Source organism: Mustela nigripes, chromosome 16 (assembly GCF_022355385.1).
Source record: "Mustela nigripes isolate SB6536 chromosome 16, MUSNIG.SB6536, whole genome shotgun sequence".
In the NCBI taxonomy this organism is placed as follows: domain Eukaryota; kingdom Metazoa; phylum Chordata; class Mammalia; order Carnivora; family Mustelidae; genus Mustela; species Mustela nigripes.
This window is the reverse complement of record NC_081572.1, coordinates 3,212,729-3,234,463: the sequence shown is the minus strand read 5'-3', so window position 1 is coordinate 3,234,463 and position 21,735 is coordinate 3,212,729. Positions and strand designations below refer to the sequence as shown.

At 54.9% G+C, this 21,735-nt stretch overlaps 1 protein-coding gene across 1 annotated transcript in view; it reads right to left on the bottom strand.

Moving 5' to 3' along the window:
- The window catches only part of CYTH1 (cytohesin 1), a 79,019-nt gene extending 57,341 nt beyond the window's left edge, over nt 1–21,678 (bottom strand). The window contains exon 1 of the mRNA XM_059378395.1: nt 21,585–21,678. Within this exon, the coding sequence (XP_059234378.1) occupies nt 21,585–21,606 (22 nt within the window). The 5' untranslated portion in view covers nt 21,607–21,678. The remainder of the gene's footprint in view (nt 1–21,584) is intronic.
- Nucleotides 21,679–21,735: the final 57 nt, after the last annotated feature.

Sequence of the window (21,735 nt, the reverse complement as noted above, 5' to 3'; positions counted from 1 at the left end):
ACCTTTCCGTGCGTGTGCACTTGCCCCCATACAACAGTGGCCTTCTGTGTCAGGTGTCTTCCCCTCCGCATTTTTAGGATTCAGCAATGCTGTGGCATGGAAACGTCCTTCCTTTTTGTGGCTGAATACTATTCCGCTGTAGGACCGTGCCGTATTCGGCTTATCCATTCTACAGCTGAGGAGTCCTGCCGTTATAAGCATTCATGTAAACCTTTGTGTGGTGTGTGACCTTTTAAAGCATGCGTGCACATCGCGGTGACAAAGATAAATTCTCTAATATTGCCTAGTTTTCCACCTGGATCCTGCCTGTTCTTCAAAGTGCAGCCCCGCAGCCTCCTCCCACGGCTCTCTCCGTCACCCACCATGCCCCATACACGGGAAGGTGCTGACCCTGATTTATAAGCTCCACCTCTGAACAGTCTAGGATTCTATGAACTAAGGTTCCCATTCTCAAAGCTGAAAAGTTTCTGCTGGGCCAGCAGGCTTTGAGGTGACCACAGAGGAATCACGGGCGGTATCCCATCAGCTCGGCAGAAATACTCCTCCGCCCACCGTAGAAGGAACAGAAGGAACAGACGGTTAACATTGTACTGGGTCAAAAGGAAAGCGTTTAAAGATCAAACAAACCTAACAGTGCTATAGGAGGGCAGCCGTGGCCAAGCTGTCTGGAGAGTTCATTCTTTAACTCGATTAAACTAACGATTACAGACACCAACCGTTCATGTCAAATCCAGTTGGTATTTCCAGAGGTGATCTTTCTGGTACGTTTACTACTTGAGCAGCGATGATCAAATCCACTCACTGGGTTTTCTACGTAAACCAAATTCAATTCGCAGACTTAGAGGGGAAGGGCCCAAGCTTCCGAAGCGTGCACACAGGTAACGAACGGTGTGAGACCCCGGCAGCTCTCCGACAAGTCAGAGGCGGAGGGTGGGAGCCAGGAGCTCGCCGTCTGCTTCTGCCTCGGACATCCTCGCTGCCGTGCGAGCCCTGCGCGGCCCTGTCCCGCTTCCTCTGCTCCCTTTCTGCCTTGCTAATTACACTTCACCCCTTCCTCTGTGACACCACGAGACCCACGTGACGAAATCCACGCTCCACCCGTCCCTTACTCAGCCGACAGAGAACAAAAGGAGCCGGAGGAGACGAAGCCCTCATGCGACAGCCCAGCTAGCCAGGAAGAGGGACGGCGCCCACACTGTGTCGTGGGCAGAGCCATGAAGGCACCACACAAGTCAGCGCAGCCAAACTTCCTCCTGCTACCGACTTTAAAACAAACCGAGCAGAAACCACGGTTCTGTCTAAAATCTCGCCTCCCTATTCCAGAAGGCAGGTGGCTTTAGGAGGAAGCGAAACAAGAAAACTTTTAATTTAATCTATTTTTGAAGGCGTGCTTCTTCAAGATTCTCTTCAAGCTCTTAAGAAACTATTGTTTCAATGTTTACTTTCTAAAAAAGCAAAACAAACAAAACAAACAACCTCCCTTCCAGGGTCAAGAACATCCCCACCAGGTCTGGAGGCCGCTCTCGGGGGGCGGCAGCTGCCATCCCCGAAGGAACAGCCCGTCTCCCTGCGTGAACGCTCTCCGCCCGCTGCCTCTGGGCTCCGGAAGGGCCGCCCGGCGAGGGCCAGTAGGGCCCCCATGTGCAGGAGTGGGCGAGCGTGACCTGAGCACACGGTGAGGCCTGTCCCAGGAAGCCCGGGTCGCACCCCGGACCGCAGAGCCGGTGGCAGGAGAGACGAGACAAGCGGACTGCTTTAGATCCTGGAGGCGGCCCACCTGGCACAGGAGAGGGAGGAAGGAGTCGGGCTGGTCTCCCGACATCTGGCGCGCACACCTATGTGACCGGCGCGCTATGTCCTGGGATGGGGCGAGCTGGTCACCCTGAGTGAGACCCCTGCGGGCATCCTGGAGGGATGAGTAAGCCAGCAGAGCCTAAAGCTCTGAGCGGGAAGGGGGGACCAGAGATGCGGCCGGCTGTGGAGATACGGGTGGGTGTGTTCTAGAAAGCTGCGCTAACCCTTGGCAGCCCGGCACTCCAGCCACATGCCGGAGAAGCCCAGGGCAGGGCTCCTGTGAGCCCCTGACCCCACCGCTCACCATCACACATGGAAGCGCCCCCTGCATGTGCTTGTCATCAAAGACCCCTCACGTAGTCTGCACTGCTGATGCGCTGACGTGGGCCGCAGGCCGGCCGGACGCTCCCGCACATCTTCTCGGTGCAGCACGCGACAGCCCTCCTGTGCTCGCGGATGCCAGCCAGCGCGTCAGCACAGTGCCGGGGCTGCTGTCGACGGGGACGTCGCCAGCACACAGGGCGAGGACATGGCGCTCGACGGGCTGTAAAGCCCTTGTCGACAGCGGGAGGGCCGGCCAGGAAGGCAGGACGCCACCCGGTCGCATGCACATGGGAACCTGCCGCAGGCCCCGGGCGCTCTCCACGGACCTGCGCACACTCGCAGACCACGGCCGGAGCACCTGCTCGTCCTGGCTTGGCTGACAAATTTTAGTGAGCGGGCACACTCACCAACACGGGCCCACAAACAGTGAGGATGGCCCGCAGGAACGGAGGCAGCACGCGGAGGAAGGCGGTTCCTGAAGCTCCTGGTCATGTCCAAAGGTCGCTGCAAACGCTCAAGAGCGCCGACCACCAGCGCACAAAGAGGGAGAAGCATGCCCTACTTTACAAAACTGCCACCCCTTCCCCAATGCTCCAGGGGAGGCAGCTCCTCCAGCCCCTCTCCCAGGGACAGAGCTGGGGGTGGGGTCTCCACCTTCGCCACTCCCAGGAGTTCAGAACTTGGAAGGAGAAAGGAATCTGACTCAGCGCTCTCTCCCTCTGTAAAGCAAAGAGCTTTATCATATGCTCGACATGGGGATTTTCATGGAAATTACCTTCTAAAAGTATCAAATTGAAGTAAAGTCTCTGTCGCCAATTACAGGGCTTCGGAGTCATCGGGATAAATGCTGCTGCCAGCGCTTCAGACAACCAGGAACCCTGCAAGCCCGGACGTTCCCTTCTAACTCTGACCCAGTCAGCGTACTTAATGCCACAAACCCCACGTCACAGAGTGACTGCACAGATTAAATTTTACACTGAAAATGCAAAGTGCCTAATTAAACACAAGGCTGTAAGTAGTGCTGCGGAACATGAAACATGTCTGTTTAGGGCAACGCGGTCCTGCCAAAAAGTCCACCGTAGTTCTGGCTGAGAAACAAGGCATCTGGGACACATCCAGAAAAGCAGACTGCTCGCAGGGGTACCAACCACCCCCGAAGATTTGCCCTTCCTTTCCCCAAGTCTTCCGGCGCATGCGAACCCGGTGACTGCGGAGTGAGCACCCAGAAGCGTGACACCCCACCGCACTCCACCCCAAAGGCGGACAGACGGCCAATAAAGGCATGAGGACGGCTGGCAGCCCCTTGCTAACCACCCGGGACTCGCGCACTGTCCCCGGTGAGTCTTGCAGGAGGCGACAAGCACTCAGTTAAGCACACTGCCGACGAGGAGGAAAACAGCATGTAGTGAGGTGCGAGAGCAGACAGACGGGTGCCCTGCCAACCGCGGTTACGGACAGACCCGTCATCCCACTTAAAATCACTTCCAACTCCTGCCATCTAACTTGTTCAGGGACATCAGTCACGGATTCTTTAGAATAACCTTCAATGGACACCTGCATTCCAACTTAGATTATCCACCTACCCGGTCAAACACCCCAAACCCCTAAACAACAGAGCTGCTCTAAAATGAGTCTATATAAAAATCCCTTTTAATACTAACACCCCTGCCCCATTTTTAAAGAGGACTGACCACTCTGAGTGGCAGGGGTGTAACACAGGGGTGACAAGCACATGGCCAATGACCCGGGTGGGAGCCTCTCCCCTAGCCACACTAGGTGGCCTGCAGAGGTGCCTGCATGTTGCCTGTCTCATTAATGTCGTGGACAAAAACCATGAACCCCGGAGGAGAAGGAGACACTGCTGACGGAAACGTCCAGAAAGCCTCTCCACCAGCCCCCCTGACTTGCACAGTGCTCTCAGGAGGATCTGCCCAGCCACACAACTTATACTTGTACGTTTTTGTGAGGCTCTTCCCCCAATTTTAAGTACAAAATTGTGATTTTTAACTCCAAGGAGAAAAAAAAAAAGTTTGCATTTACTATGTGACTGTTTGAAATTTCATGTCACTTTTTTTTAAACCCAGATTTGATGCAAAATAACATATTAAAACATTCCTTAACAGATTTGCATATCGTGCTTACATTAAAAAAAGCTTTTCTCTTGCCTATTTCAAAACTAGTTGCATTCCATTTGTACATATCATCCCTTACTATCTCTGTTGCATTTTACGTAAGATAAAACAACTCTACAGGAAAAGAAAAACGCTGCCACAGAAGCCAGCCACTCCATTCACAGGTATTACCCCAAGAGAAGTAAGAGCTCGTCTTACACAGACTCGGACGTGCCTGCTCACAGCAGCTGAATCCACAGTGGCCCCAAACTGGAAATAACCCACACACTCGTGACAGGTAAATGGGCACATAAGATGTGGCCTGTGAAGACAGTGGAAATGAAATAACTCGGCAATAAAAAGGAAAGACTGACGCCCCCAACAATGATCTCAAACACTCTGTGCTGAGCGAGAGCCAGGCGCCAGAGAACACACCGCACGACTCCATGAATACAAAATTCTGGGAAACACAGACTCATCTGTATGACAAGAGGCAGGTCTGGGGGCGGGGGCGGCTGGGCTGCAGACAGACATGAAGAGCCCTCTCAGGGCAACGACGTGCTCTGAGCCTGGACTGTGACCGCGGCTTCGCTGGGGTAAAACAACAATCTGGCACACACGTCATCACACTGCACACCCGCCATATGCCGGTGTCTCGGTGAAGTGAGTTCTTTCGGGGGTGCCTGGGTAGCATCCGACTCTTGGTTTCAGCTCAGGCCATGTTCCCAGGGTGCTGGATGGAGCCCCACGGGGGGCTCTGAGCTTGGGGCTGAGTGTCTTTGGGACTCCCTCCCCCTCTGCCCCTCCCCCACCTCACTCACGCACACGCTCACGCACACGCTCACGCACACGCTCACGCACACGCACGTACGGTCTAAAATAAATAAATAAAATCTTAAAAAAAATAAAGTTAATTTTGTTTCAAGAACTACAAGAAAAGGGAACCTGAAAAGTGTACTGAAACAAGTAAGTGGAAATGAACACATTCACTGACTAAAGCTATTTCAATGTCACCTCTGGCGTGTTAGGTCGCTGTGGAGGCCCTGCGAAGCCCTGGAGTGTCTGCCGGTGACAGCCGTGGGTGCTGACACCCTTCTCCCCCGCAACTGATGTCCCTGAACACCTCACCAGACCCTTCAATAGACCTGACCCGAGAGGTAGGCACGACTGTGTCACTACCGCAACTCGGCGGCCGTTGGAGAAGACAGATAATTTGCTCAGGCCACAAACGGCCAGAGTTTTCAAAAGGAAGGCGGACTGACGAGGGATCTGTAAGCATGCATCCCGGAAAGAGTATTGGAAGACAAAGTCATAAAGCAAAGGTCACGCTCCTTTCGACCAACAGATCCCTGAACAGGGACTGTCTCCTCTCTCCTGACATAGAAGGACTGTAAAACCTCTCTGTTCACAGCTAAAGCATGGTTTCAAAACTTTCAGAAGTCTCCAGCGCGTTATGGGAACACAGCTGTCTGAGGTCCATGAGTGGCGAGGGGACACAAGTTCAACGACCGCCGCACCTCGGTACACATGGAGAGAGCGCAGTCAGGAACCACCCACACGGCGGGACGCGGACGGGTCCCACCTTCACTCTGTCCCGGAGAGGCCACATCCGAGCGCCCCAGAGAAATGGCACGGGATGAAACACGCACGATCCGAAACCAGCTGCTTCTACCTACAACGTAAGGTCCCCGCGAACTCCGCTCATGCCTGAACCCCACGGCCTGCAGCACCCCCAGCTCCGAGCAGGTGCTCGATAAATGCCTATGGAATAAATTAATGAGGAGCGACCTGGGGAAGAAGCTGCTACAGTCTCCGCATTCTTACACAGACACTAGACAAGATCTTAGAACAGTCAACGCTCACCCCACCAACACTAAGAGGAGAGAGAGAGAAAAATATTTACACATTCTATCAAAAAGCCAATGATTAAAATACAATTCAATGAGGGGCTCCGGGCTGGCCCTGCCGGTGAAGCGTGCGAGTCCTGATCTCGGGCCATGAACTCAAGTACCACATCGGGGGTTGAGCCTACTTAAACACACACACACACACACACAAACACTTCAGTGCTGGGAAGGGTACACTAACACAATCATACACGAGTGAGACGTCAACGTGTCTGTGACAGTTTTTGGAAAGCCATGTGACAGTACCCACGAGGAGACTAAAAATAAAAAGCTAAACTCACTGACCCAGTGATTCGACTTGCTGGAAACGAGCCTAAGAAATCAATCAAAAATGTGGGCGACCTTCTACCAACGATGATGTTACAGCGTTGTCTGTTTTAAGAACAAAGTGGAAACTTCTAAACAGCCAACAGGAGAGGTTAATGAATGGCGGGGGGGCGCACCACACACACTGGTTTAGCAGAGGCCACCGTGGGGCCCGCGCAGCCCTGCACGTCTCGCTGTCACATCTGGCTGGCCAAGGAGACCACACGGCACAGCTCGCTGGCTCCAGGGGAGGGGATCTGGCTCGTCTGCTGCCTGCTACAAAAGGTGCTTGGTCCTTGGCTCAGCTGCAGACTGACCCAATTCAAGCGTGGCCACCATCGAGGCCCCTCGCGTCGCCCCCGTGGGAGATGGGGCAGGGAGGCGGCACTCCCAGGCTGAGGTCCTGCTGTCTGCTGTGCTATGTGCCACCAGCTGTCTCGCTACCGCTTCCACTCCCGTGAGAGGCTGCGGGGAGCTGGCCGGCCTACGGCCTACGCGCACGGGCCCTGCCCTGACAGACGCCACTAAATATTATCCACGTACAAATTTTAATGGCAGAGAAAAACACGTGCTTTCTTTCTTTCTAGGAAGCTACAAAACAGTCTACAGAACGGGAACTCATTTTTAGTTTTTATTTGTTTAATCTTACATTTTCCCAAAGGACTCAGGGGGGTCAACATCCCGGAATATGCACAGAGTAAGAAAAGACTCCAAGCAAAGTGCACCAAACTGTGCACAGCAACGGGCCCGCGGCTTCCGGATGCTCCTGCCTCCACTTTAACACGCTGCCGAAACTCTCCACGGCTCAGTCTGCCCCAGCGGTGAAGGTCGAAGGACACAACTGCAGCCGCCCCGCAGGCCGCTGGAGCGGGGGAGCTTGACACAAACCCCAGAGCCCCGAGGGGAGCGCGCGCTGCGGGGGGGCCCTTCCGGGGAGGTGACCGGGCCTCGCTTCCCCCGCAGGTTCCTGGGCCTGGCTGGCCTGTCCCAAGCGGGACAGGGGAAGGATCTTTTTAGGTCACTTCCCCTGCTGGACAGACCGGCGCTCCACGATGGCAGCAGTCCAGGGGCTGCCTAGCAACAGAGCGACACAAAGGGAAGGTGTCTCTAAAAGGAACAGAACGAAAACCACAGACTCTTGGGGAACCTGAGGTGGGGAGACCGCTAAACCCAGTAACTATAACAGAGGAGTAAACAAACCCTCGCCCGGCTGTGTTGCTTTTTTTTTTTTTTTTTTTTTTTAACCTCCTTTTTCTTCTTTTCTGATCTGTGGAGACTCTTCTTAAAAACCTCTGCTTGACTTCAGCTCAGGTCATGATTCCAGGGTCCTGGGATCGAATCCCGCATCGGGCTCTCTGCTGAGCAGGGAGCCTGCTTCCCCCTCTCTCTGCCTGCCTCTCTGCCTACCTGTGGTCTCTCTGTGTCAAGTAGGTAAAATCTTAAAAAAAAAAAAAAACCCTGCTTGAAAGTTCCAAACCCTCTAAGGGGAATTCTAAATGCCCTGGAACAAAACCACGTCCATCAGAGGTTCCAGCCAGAGACACACTACACTCAGCCAGCACTTCTCACAACCCTGAGCACACAACGACACACAACTCCTCACAACTCCTCACATTGTCGGTTCAACAACCAACGTGGGAAATGACGAGATCCACCCCTGGCACACCAGCCCAAGCCAGGGCCCTGCCGCGTGGCCCCAGGCTGGGGGTGGGAGGAGCTGCGGCGCTCCTGAGCAAGGGGCTCTTCCGCACCTGAGCTCCTCGAATTCAGAAACTCTGAACGTGTGCGCGTGCGTGTGCACGTGGGTGTGTGTACATGTGCGTGTGTGTTCACTTGCTCCTTCCCGGATCCTACCCTGGAAGATCCCAATTCAGCAGGTATGGCCAGAGTGGGGCTCCAGGAAAACACTGCTTGCTTGCTTGATTTATTTGACAGAGAGAGAGACCACAAGTAGGCAGAGAGGCAGACAGAGAGGGGGAAGCAGGCTCCCCGCCGAGCAGAGAGCCTGATGTGGGGCTTGATCCCAGGACCCCGAGATCATGACCCAAGACAAAGGCAGAGGCTTAACCCACTGAGTCACCCAGGCGCCCCAAAAACCGCTTTCTTAAAAAAAAAAAAAAACCTCAGAGTCTGTAGATTAGTCAGGTATGGGAGCCACCACACTAATCCCAATTTCCTAGATTACAGACTGCAGAGAGATTAAACAAAGCACTTGAGTGTTTATCTTTGTAGGACACTTGACTACTCCAACCATAAAGGGTCTCCATCTGGGGCGCCTGGCTGGCTCATAGGAGCCTGCAACGCTTGATCTCAGAGTCATAAGTTCAAGCCCCACGTCAGGTACAGAGATTCCTTAAAAAAATTAAAATGTTAAAAAAAAATGTCCATCTGGAACACAACTGTAATTACAAGTTCAGATGTCTGAGAGCCAAAAATTCAGGAAAGATTTTAATTCCATTTTTTTAAAACCACTGATGTTTTAACCCCAGTCTCTTATCCAAACAGTTAGGATTTTGCAGTTTAACAACGAATGTAGCGACACTCTACTAGTTTAAATGACGTCTCCTAAGACAAACAAAAATCCCATTACTCCACAAACCCTAAGATTTTTAAACAGAACTAAAACGTAATTCCACACGCAAGGCACCACGAGCCTACCTTTCCCGTTATACAGATAGCACCCAAGTCTGACGGCGTCACTTCTTAAAATCAAATTCATCCCAATGCAAGCATTAGGCCACTGTCATTTTCCCGATGCCAAGGAGACCAGAGACCTACTCCTCTCACCTTCCACGCTCACCCGTGAAACTCGGGGAGCTGCACCCGCCCATTCCCCTTCCCCCGCCACCCTGAGCGCAGTCCACAGTTCTGTTCTGGGGACGGGGCTTGCCTTGAATCCTTATAAAGGTTCCTGAGGTTTTCTCTGCACATACAAATGTGAACTGGTACATGTTTAATAAAGAGGACACGTAGGAGCAACCTGTGTTTTCACTCAGCATCACACAGCCGTCCTCCAGGCCTGTAAGCACAGATCTCCTGTTCTTAAAGACGCACCTGCTACTCTGTAAGGCCAACACAGAGCCTGTAAGGCCAACACAGAGCGGTGTAATGAAGCGTCTCCCTCCTGATGGGACAGTTAGCGCCTCCCACATTCTAACTCCTAGAGCCAGGCTGTGGCTCACGTCTGTGCTCCCGTCACCCATCCTGAGAGTCTCTGTTACTCCAAGTGCCACCAAGTCTCACCGGGACTGTTTCCTTCAGTCCCGCTGCTCCAGGCTGAGCTAGGTGAGGTGACCTTGGGGATAACACAGAGAACGAACACCGTGCCAACAGCCTAGGGCCTATAAAAACCGCGTTAAAAAGTCAAAAGTGAGGGCGCCTGGGTGGCTCAGTGGGTTAAAGCCTCTGCCTTTGGCTCAGGTCATGATCTCAGAGTCCTGGGATCGAGTCCCGCATCGGGCTCTCTGCTCCGCGGGGAGCCTGCTTCCTCCTCCTCTCTCTCTCTCTCTCTCTGCCTGTTTCTCCGCCTACTTGTGATCTCTCTGTCAAAAAAATAAATAAAAGTCAAAAGTGAGTTCAAATTACGTACATTTCTCTAGCAATCGAGTTTTTAATATAAAGATGTGTTATCTTCATAATTTTTTAAAGCAGAAGTTTAAACTCCTCTGTAGAACGCTATAAATACATTTATGTGTTTAAGAAAATGGGAGCTTAAGTAAGAACAGTAATATTTAGCCAAAAATTCAATTTTGTATCCCTGCAGTCTACTGGGGGTGGAAATTAAACCAAGTGAGTCCTGGCCATGATGCGAGGGGGAGGAAGAGCACCTCGCCTGCCTCCCCCACACGAGGAGATGTCCGCCAGGCGACTCGAGGAAAAGGCAGCTGTCTGGGAAAAGAACCCCCACATCGTGTTATGCCGACATGGCCGTCAAGAATAATGAACTCCTTTTTCCTAACGAGCACCATTGTTCAGGGATGTTTCCATTACCTGGAACCAATAAAAATTCTCCTTAGTCTCAAAGAAAGTGCAAAAACATTCCTAAGAACTGGCTGCCGTAACATGGCCTTCCGACTGAAGACGTGCTTTGTTCTGATTTGTCATCTGACGACAAACAGGATTGCTGAGGAGCAGAAACAGGATGGACAGGTCAAAGCTGGCTGCTGTTTTGCACACACTCTACCCTTGAATTAGGAATCCTCTTCGAAACCCAGAAATGCTCACCGAGACTAGACAACGTCTGCACCAGGACCGTAATCCTTACTGTCCGTGTGAACATTTCCCCAGGAAGGAACTGCCTGCCCGTACGAGGAGCATCCCAGGGACAAGAGCACTACGGTGGATGTGGCTGGCAGAACAACGGCCCCAAAGATGTCCACATCCTAGTCCCGGGAACGAGGGGATCTGCTCAATCACGCGGCAAAGGGGAACTGAGGCAGCTGTGATGAAAGTCTACTCAGCTGCCCGGAGGTGGGGAGATTTTCCTGGGTCATCTGGCGGGCCCCATTGGATCACCAGTGTCTCACAGGGAGGAGGAGGAGGAAGTGGAAGAGGAGGAAGAGGAAGAAGAAGTGGAGGAGGAGGAGGAGGAGGAGGAGGAGACTCCGTGTCAGAGCGATGAGACCTGGGACCGAGTTTCCCAGTGACTGACGAGGGGAGGAAGGGGCTGGGAGCCACGGGATGCAGGTGGCCTCCGGAAGGTGGAAAGGGCAAGGAGATGTCTCCAGGAGATTCCAGACAGATCCGCCTTTGCTGACACCCTGGTTTCACCCCGAAGAGACCCATTCCAGACTTGCAACCCCGGAAAAGCAACGTAAGAAATTTGTATCGTTTAAAGCCACTAGAGCAGGCACAGGAGGAGAACAGGGTGCAGCCACTCCCTCCATCGCTCAACGGTGCGGGAGGGCATATCTCAAGTCCCAGCCGCTTCCTACCACTCCGTCCAGCTGCTTTTCTGACCTGTTAATCATTAAAAAAGAAAATCAACAACCCAGGTCTCATCCTTATCAAACATCTGTCAAATACCTTAACACTTCCCGGAAAAGAGTGAGCTCACACCACAAAATACCTCACCGTGGAACAGATCAGCCCCTCCTAAAGAATTTCTCTGCCACATGCATCTTTCCAAAATAGAATAATCCTATATTTCATCTAAATATTCCTTTTCTAAGATTTGTACTGGAACCTCTGAACGCTCGGGAAGCGTCCGCATGACCCCCCCAGCAGGTCAGCAGTGAAGGGCGTCCCACCTGGTTACTGCCATGACCAGTGGCAGAGGAACCAAGCCCCCAGATAAAGCCCAACACCAGGGGCGCCTGGGTGGCTCAGTGGGTTAAAGCCTCTGCCTTCGGCTCAGGTCGTGATCCCGGGCTCAGGTCGAGCCCCCGTGTGGAGCTCTCTGCTTAGCGGGAGGCCTGCTTCCTCCTCTCTCTCTGCCTGCCTCTCTGCCTACTTGTGATCTCTGCCTTCGAAATAAATAAATAAAATCTTTTAAAAAAATTAAAAAAAAAAAATTAAAAAGCCCAGAACAACCAAAGAACGCATGAGGTAAAAGGGAGACGGGAGCAGACAGGAGCGACTTCAATGGCCTTCGTCTCCCCTCAAACACGGACGGGGAGAGGGAGCAAGTCCTTCAACAAACTCCTACAGAGCCTACAACCCGCCGGGCGCTGGGCCTCTGGGTCGTGGCGATCACAAAGCTGGAGCCCAGGCGCGCGCAGCAAACGTAAGTGGCAGGAGGTGACACGTGCTACGGGTGGGGAGGAGCCTGGAGAGGGGCGCGCAGGTGGTCTCATGAGCACGGCAACTGGGCAAGTCTCCCTGGGGGAGCGGGGACTGGAGCCAAGGCCGGTGGGCAAGGGCAGCGACCATGAGGATGTCGGGGCGGAAGGCCCCCTGAGCCCCGGGAACAGCCAGAGAAAGGGCCCAGACGGGGCCGGTGCCGGATGCCCCCAAGCGAATGGGCTGTGCAGGAGGCGGGTAGATGTGTGAGGGTTCGGATCTCAGGGCGGGGGGGAGAAGGGGGGCTCTCTGAGGTCAGCAGACTCGGAGGAGCCTCCCCAGCACAGCACGGACAGAGCCCGAGGGGGTGTTTTCTAGAGTGAGATCACAAAGTCTAGGGTGGAAACCCTATTTCTCTGTTGGGTTATTATAAATCCAGGAAATAATCTTCCCATTATAATCCTAAGAATCTTTTCAGAATTTCATTTCCTCCATGCTTTGTCTGGACACAGAGGGAAATCACTAAGGTCTTTGTCAAGTAGCGGAAGAGTGAAGGAGCCCCTCCCTTGACATCAGGACAAGTCCCGCAGGGAACGGAGGACCGCCTGGGGAGAGGGCGTGCCCGACCCAGAGGCTCAGCTCCGAGGAGATCCCCCCAGGACACGGTGCAGCGGTGCACCAACTCCATCACCGTGGGGCATGGCCCTGACAGGAGAGTGGGGGGCCCCAGTGGAAACGAGGAGGCGTGCCCCAAGCCGCCTGGGATCCTGGGATCCCCTCGCAGGAGCTTCCACAGCTGGCCCGTGGAGCCGCTGGGCGAAACCTGGCTTTCGGAACTCCTTCGGACACAGCAAGCAGCGGCGTTCTCAGCGCACGGAGGGCAGGAATCTGGGCCTCCGGTGTGTTCAGAAGCTGCAGGGCTGAAGTCCTGAGTCAGCATCCTCAGTGACCCCGGATGAGGCCCCAGTGCAAACACGAGCCTCTCCTCTGACGGGAGCCGAGGCCGCAGTCTCAGAGTGTCGGCTAGCAGATGCTGGGAGATACTGTGCCGTTCCCCAGAAGAAACTGTTCTTCAGCAGTCCCCTCCCTGTCACTGCCGAACTTGGCTTTCCAGTAGCCTGTTATGTGTCACCACAAAGGGCAAAAAGGCAAGGAAGTGGCAGGACAGGGTCCCTGCGAGGGGCTGAGGCCAGCTCCAGTGCAGGCCCACAAAGGGCGCGATGACCAAGGTTAACCCTGCCCTGCTTACCGGCTTTCTCAAGAGAGTCCCCCTGCCCAGGTGCCCCAGAGGTCAGGCTGGGACACACCCATCACCATCCCACCAGGCCTGGTTCCCCAGAGGCCCTGAGACGGAATGCTGGCCTCTAAGCCAGCACCGTCCGACAGATGGGGGGGAGGAACGGCCTCTCCCGTGCCGTCCACCAACTCCTTCGACTTCCACCCTAAAACTAACAAGGGCTCTTTGAATCTCAATCCACTTCATAACCCCCAGCACAGGTCTTAACCACGAAATATCTGAACTACCAGGACACGGAACTCTGTGCCCTAATTCCGGGAGAAAAGACAAAAAGTTTAGAAAGCGTCTGAACAGCGGACAGGATACAGAAAAGTGAAGGGATCGGAGACAATTGACATAAGGAGCAGCGGGTGGCCCAGCAGAAGCGACAGGGTATCTGCGGCCTGGCTTCCCGTGCGGGTCGCACGCTGACCCTGTCCCTCGCCCATGGAGGGGCGAGCACCGCGGATGCCGCTGTGTGCGGGAACCCTCCTGTCGCATCTGACCCCGGGGACAGGTGTGTCCCCCAAAGCAGCTCGCACCCAAAAGCAGAGTGAAAGCTGGATCGCCGCAGGCTCCCAGGGTGTCCGCTCACATCTGTCGGAGCACCTGTCGCATGTTCTTGGAGCTCTCCGACACGTCAACTCCCCACACCACGAGCTTCCTGAAAGCAGGCGCACACTTCACCATCCCACAAACACCCCGACACCAAGAAGATGATGAAAAGGGGACTGAGCCAGCAGAGGGCTGCCGGGGCCACCGGAAAACAGAGAGCAAAAGGCAGAGAACAGAATCGGCTGTTTCTTCAAGCCTGGGTAACGCGGCGAGAGGTAATAGTAATAAAAGTTCCCTAACGAGAAAGAGAGGAAAGGGAAGTGTGGAGGGAGGGCTGACCGGAGAGGCACAGGCGGGGGAGCACCTCCACACAGGCAGGGGAGCACCTCCACACAGGCGGGGAAGCACCTCCACACAGGCGGGGGAGCACCTCCACACAGGCGGGGGAGCACCTCCACACAGGCGGGGAGCACCTCCACACAGGCGGGGGAGCACCTCCACACAGGCAGGGCTTGAGATGGTGACGAAGGTCAAGGGGAGCGCCCAGGGGGTTGAAAATGCAGAACGGCAGCTCGACCTCCAAACACCCTCTTCGTTTCCGCCGCCAGGGCTGCTGGAAGCTGGGTCCAGGGCAGCGCGCAGCCTCAAGGAACCGAAGCGAACAGGGGACACGCGCACGTGTCCGGCAGTGGCTGGCTCGAGCGGCCCCACAGACGGACGAACACGAGCCCCATCCTGCCCGAGCTTCGCAGCACGCCGTGAATCAGTCTGTAATTCAAGACTGGCTCAAAAGAGTTTTCAAAATGTTTATTGAAAAAAGTCTATAGGCGGCCTGGCCAGCTCAGTTGGTGGAACGCGTGGCTCTTGATTGTGGGGTCGTGAGTGCAAGCCCCACACTGGGGGTAGCGCTACTTAAAAACAAAACCACGAGACTCTGTGAGGACATACAGCATCGCCAGATTAAAGCAAGTCTCTCCAACCCACATCACCCTCCAGCTGCCGCCCTCTGCCCGCCCAGGGTCCGCTCATCTGAAAGGGCCCCGGCTGCGAGGCCTCCTCTGCAGACCTGGCTCCGCCCAGCCCTCCAACAGGGGGGCAAGGTGCCGTGCCCAGGATGACACCCCTGGCCCTCTTCTGGGTCAGCACGAGATCCCCCCACTTCCCTGGGCTCCACTCCCGCTCGTGTGCTGATGAGTTCTTGGGTTCCAGCGACAAAGCCGACTATCTAAACGGACCTCCCTCAGGGGACGGTCTCTAAAACCCCTCGCGCTCCACTCAGTGTGTCCAAAGTCAAGCACCTGCATTTAACTGGAGACCCTCCCCAGGCAGTGATCTGCGTCATCTGTGTCGTCTGCGACAGCACCCTGGCACCACCTGGAGCCGTGCTCATCTCCCACGTGCTGTGTCTCCCTAAACGCTGGTAACCAGTCCCATGCTTTCCCTGGACTTGTCTTGGAGTTACCGTCCGCTCCAGCCCACCGGGACGGCTGCGACAGCTCCCTAGGGGTCTCCCCACTGCCCTCAGGAAGCACACCAGGCAGTGGGATCTTTCTAAAATGTAAAATAATCATCATGAAATACCCCAGTTCAATCCCCCAGGCTTCTCATGGCTCAGAGACCGGTGTCTGGAAACACAAAGAAGCCCTCCAGGATTCTGGCCTCCTCTCTAGACCCTGTCTCTGGCCTCCCAGTCTCCAGGTACAGAGAGCCAGGCTGCTCCCCGGGGGAGCCGGGCCCCCCTCCCCACTGGCCCTGGCTGGCTCTCTCTGAACTGCACCGCTCTGCCACATTCACCGAGTTAGCACCAACTCAGCTTCCAAACTCCAGGTCTGGGAAACGTCCTCTGTCCGATCAGTCCCACCCCAACTCCAGGGAGCACTGCGCCCCCTGCCCACCCAGGGTTTTCACGCACACACCTGCCACAACCACTCTGACCCTCGCCCCCCCCAGCCTGCCGCCACATCTGTCTTCCAGGCGCAAAGCATCCCCGACAAGAGGGGCCGCGTGCTGCAGAGTGACGGGGGACGTTCTGGTGTGTGCCGGACACACCGCCGGCCGACAGCAGGCCCACAACGGCGCTACTGAGGAGGAGCGAGTTTTTAATAGCATCTCCCCAACGCCGTCATTCATACCCAACGTAATAATTACAATATACAATACGGAGTGCAGCAGCGCCAGAGAAAAGCACTCATCTGAAATAGAAACCTTGAAGATTCAAAAAAGGAAAAAAAAAGTGAAAAACAGGAAAAGACTCCGATAAGGAAGGTCACATCCTGACCCTTACAGGAGCCTGGCGGCACAGAAAGCAGCTCATAACCGCCTCCCCGCCACAAACACAGACACTGTCACGGACACCATCCTGGAAAACGAAGACTCACAAAAACCCCCTACAACCCATCTTGCGTTTCTTCAGTCAATGCGGAAAGAGAAGCAAAACAACATTACCAGCAGTTTCAGAGGATGTGGGACTCACTTCTTGAACATTCTAAATAATTTTCCACCTCCTCCATGCCTCTATTATTGCAACTGAAACTAAGCAACAATAATTAGACAATCAAGAAGCAGTGTGGCAACAAAGCCAACAGACAGGTTCAGGCAACGTGCTCGTCTTCGGGAGCCTACTGTCCAAGCCTTTCATGTGGGAGGGTGAGCAGGAAAGGGGCGGACAGGCCTCTGCAGGGGGCGGGGGACTCCAAGCTGAAGCTCCAACCTACGCCTCACTGTCCAGAGGCGTGCGCGCGCGCACACACACACACACACACACACACACTCGCCTCCTCCCTGGCGGAGTGACCTATATGTGAGCTCTCAACCTTGAAACCAGAAGGCACGCTCCTTCCAGGTCTTTCTGTAGAACTACCTGATCTTCAACGCATGAAACACATACGAAATCATCTATTTGGAAAGACTGTTTCTGATTGCTAAGTGCGGCATTTCGAGACGGGCAGGTACGTGCCTTCCGATCCCACAGACTGACCCGCCGATCAGTATAACCGAGACCAGTAAGAGCTACCTAACTCACAATTTCTCCTCTAAAGGAAACATTTGCACTTGCCCAGAAGACAAAATACAGGCTAAAGATCATCCATCGTTAAGAGGAAAATTACGGAGAGGTAAACAGAGGACCACCGCAATTGGTCAAAATCTGACCCCAACCCCAGCCACACTGAGTATGTATGTCTCCCATGCTGAAAACATCAGAGTGAGAGAAACAGTCACTTGATTTGTTCAAGGCCATTAAAAAAAAAAGTTAATCTCAGTCAAGTAAATAAAGAAACCAACATCCCACACGAACAGGCGGGTCATAATACACAAATACGCAAAATAAAATTTTTTCAACCTAGCTGGCAACCAGTGCATTTAATGAGGTGCCGTTTTATAACCATAAGGTTGGGTTAAAGAAAAAAAAAAGCTTTCAAATGCAAATCCTCACCGCGGCATATCCACAGTGACACTCAAGCGTGTAAACCCATACATGGCTAGGAGCGAGGAACACGGGTACTGCCCTTTTGGAAAGCAAATTGGCACCACGCACCAAGAATTCTAAAAACGTTTACCCCACTGACATGTTAATATCACCCCTGGAACTCTACCTTAAAGACCACAGGATGAATAATTATGGTAACCTTATGTTCCAGATTTTCTAAGAAAACCCTGACTTCATAATGGTATTCTTTTCCATAATAGCAAATCACCAAGAGTGTAACTGAATTCGACAACAATGAAAGACGTCGGTATCGTTGAAGAACACGGAAAATCGGTTTGGCATTCGGGCAAACACGTACAGAAGTCTTCTGGTTTCTGTTTGGGATGGAGAGCTGAAGACAAAAGCTCAATCACTGAACATTAACTTCTGCTACACGGAACCTGGTTCAGCCTATTATTCCCTCAGGAGCTGCTGAGTACCAGGCCCCAAGCTGGTTCTGGAGGCGCGAAGATGAAAGAGCCCAGCTCGCCTGCAGGCGGCGGGCTCCCACTCATGGGCCCGCAGCAGCCACCGGGCCCGCCGCTGCCCGCAGCTCCTTTCATCTTCGGAGGGCGGAAGCCTTGCCCTGGCTAAGAGCCACATCTCCGCGCCCTCGCAGAGCAGCTCACTTCTGAAAGGCCGGTTCTCCCTCATGTCCAGACTAGGGGTAAGTCTGAAGCTCGTAAAACGCCAGTGGAGCAGAAACTGTGTTCAAGAAGTGAAGGCCATAAACAGCACTGGAGGTTCAAAGACCTTAAGAACCTACGCTCAGAGATGTGCTGATCTTGTCGGACTTGTGAGGCAGAATCATCACCATTGAGACTTCCAGGTCACAGCCGATGGCCCTGCCCATCTCTGCCTCACAGCCTGTCCTCGGAGAGGTGCACGACGCCAGCGGTTCCCGGGGCCAGAACCTTTAGAGAAGTGACCCAAGGACCCTCCGAGTATGCACATTCACAAAAACTTCCCCAAACTGGGGTGCCTGGGTGGCTCAGTGAGTTAAGCTTCTGCCTTCGGCTCAGGTCATGGTCTCAGGGTCCTGGGATCGAGCCCTGCATGGGACTCCCTGCTCAGCGGGGAGCCTGCTTCCCCCACACCCCACCCCACCCCGCGTACTTGTGATCTGTGTCAAATAAATAAAATCTTCAAAAAAAAAAAAACTTCCCCAAACAAACCTCCCAAGGGCCCCAGAGGCAGTCTGCGGGATAAAAATGTCTGCTCAAGTTCAGAAGTCACGGAGGGGAGTGGTCAGAGTCTTTACTCGGGCAGGGTACCCTACGAAAGCAAAAATACCTCTTCCTTCTGCAAAGAGAACTGTGAAGTCCAGGAAGAACCATGACCTAAGAAGATTACAGGAGTCTTTAAAAAAAAAAAAAGTCCCAATTATTTCACAGTGTTTAAAAAGAAACTGCAGGGACAAGTTCCACCAGCCACAAGCAATAGGGACATCTTTCTTCAAATGTCAATTAAGCTTCTAGAACATCACTAATTCCACATCTTTCTCAGAAAACTAGGCTTGAAAAGGACTTGCGTTTAACTGTCCCCATGCGCCCCACCCCCCAGGTCTTCGCAGTCTGGTGTGTCACAGCACACGGGCAGCACGAAGCGCGCTGTACCTGCCTGGGGAGGGAGTTAAGAACCTCTGGTAAACGATTCGGTATTACAGGAGTGTCACGGGAGGAAGGGCTTCCGAATTCAGTGGTGCAGCCGCCGGATGGACAGAACACCAGACTCTGCAGTCCAGAAAGACTGCTCTGGTGGTTTCTGAAACTCTCTGTAATGGAACAGGAAAACTTCAAAACTCATTCTCTTTCTTTGGCATATTATATGAGAGGTTTTTTTTTTTTTTTTTAAAGATTTTATTTATTTATTTGACAGAGAGAGAGATCACAAGTAGGCAGAGAGGCAGGCAGAGAGAGAGAGAGAGAGGAGGAAGCAGGCTCCCTGCCAAGCAGAGAGCCCGACGCGGGACTCGATCCCAGGACCCTGAGACCATGACCCGAGCCGAAGGCAGCGGCTTCACCCACTGAGCCACCCAGGCGCCCCTTATATGAGAGTTCTGTTCCGAAAGTCCTTTAGGCCAAAATGGCAGCTGGGAAATCAGTCATCTCCCCAAATGGCTCCAAACAGTCCTAGGCTACCTCACGGCACGACAGAGGTTCTAGCTTCTGAGGGAGCGTCTGGACAGGCATTCCCTGTGCTTGCACAGTGCACCACACAGTGCTAGGTGCATGGCTGTCTTCGCCCTGGGCGCAGATCCACTGTAAAACCTACAAGGGAAACAGCTCTGGAGATGAAGGGAAACCCTGAAGAACTGAGAATCTTATTCTTTGTATGACCAACTTAAGGTATTAGGTACTTTTTGTGTGGGGGACACTATGAGTGGGGAGCCCTCTTGGTTCCTCCAGAATACACAGAAGATGACATTCTTAATTATATAAGGGGGAAGAATAAACCTCTTTCTCATCTTTAGTGTGTGGTCAGCAGACTATCGGCCTCCAGAGACGACCATCACCTAATCTCCAGAACCCACAACTGTTATCCTATGTGGCAAAAGCAGGATTAGCCCTGCAGAGCCAAGGTGCTATGCTGGATCACCCTGGTGGCTCCAGTGTCATTACAAAGCTCTGACGATGGGAGGTGGCCCGGCCACAGAGTGAAGGCGGCCTCCAGAACTTGAAGAGGGCAAGGAAATAGATCCTTCCCTAGAACCCCCCCAAAAAGGAACACAGCCCTGCAAACACCTTGAGCCCAGTGAGACCACATTTGGACTTCTCACCCCCAAAACTATAGGATCATATATTTACATGCTGTTCTGAGCCACTGCCCCGTTCGTGCTAATCTATTACAGCTGCCTTAGGACCGAATGCAGCGGCTTCCATTCACCCCCTCCAAGTACAAATGCGTGTCATGCCTGTTGGCAAAGCAGCCACTGTATCAAAAGCGAACAGACCAAGAGCTTCCTGCCTCGCCCGGTGGGTACAAACGCCAGCAGAGGGCAAGAAGAAAGCCTGGCAGGACCGTGGGGTCCGACAGATTAAATGGCAAGAGGAGGCAGACAAAACAGCGGCGGGCACAGCCCCGAGAGGCCTCTCCTGTGCAGAGAGAGGGGACGGAGGGGACGGAGGGGACGAAACCCCCTGGGACCAGCCCGGAGGTGGGGATTTTTCCCAATCACAAAAGGACAGCACGAAGGCTTTTACTTGGAAGGTGACTAGGGGACATCTGACGGCCACCGTCCCGGGGCGCTCTCACTTCAGGCTGCCCGTGGGTCTCGGGGGCAGCGGCACGCTCCCCCGGACCCCGCTCCGGGTCAGGCTGCAGGTCACACAGCCGCCTCTTCCCCCTCCGCAGCTCCACAGTGACTTCCCTGCGCCCAAGCAGAAGTAAGACCCGCCCCAGTGACACGCCGGGAGCGGTCCCCGCAGCCACGCGAGCCCGCTGGACTCCGCGGGGCATCCCCGCCCCTACAGCCCACGGCAGCCCGCCCCGTCCGCGCTGCCCTCCGCAAACCCTCGCGAAATTGTTGGTAAATTCGCCAAACGCATCTCCCAGGACCCCCGGCACGCCTGCCGTCCCGAGCCGGCCACCGGTCCGGGGGAGAAGGTCAGCAGCAGGGGGATCGGGAACTGTCGAGGGGGACACGTGCGGCGTGGGGAGCAAACTTGGGGACCCCGCGCGCGGCCGGGGGTACCGGAGCCGCCCGCCGGGGAGACGGCGGCGGGGCAGCGCCCGCCCGACAGCGCCCCGGTGCCCGCCGCTCGGCCGCCGCGGGGGAAGCCCGTGCGCTCCGGGGCCGCCCGCCGTGCGTGCCCCCCGCTCGCGAACAAAGGCGCGGACCCCGACACAACTTGCGGACCCCGCCGAGGCCCGAAACTAGGGCGCCGCGGACGGGGCCTCGGGGCGCTCGGGCGGCACCGCGCGGCCCCCGGCCCCCCGCCCCGTCCGGAGCCCCGGTCTCCCCGCCGCGCCCCCGCCCCGGCCCCGGCCGGCCGCCCCGGGCTCGCGTCCCGCACGCCGGCCCCGCGAAGCGCCAGCCGCCGGAGCCGCCCCAGGCGCCGGGACGGACACGGCAGGAAGCGCGGGAGGGGCGCCCGCTCCGCCGCGCCGCGGGCCGCACTGACCGTAGCTGTCGTCCTCCTCCATGGTGCGGCCCCGCACGGTGCGCCGGGCCCCGCCGCTCGCCTCTCGAGCCCCGCCGCGCCGGCCGCACGCGCCTCGGCCCGGCTCGGAGCCCCGCCCCCGGCCCGCGCCGCCGCCGCCGCCGCCGCTGCC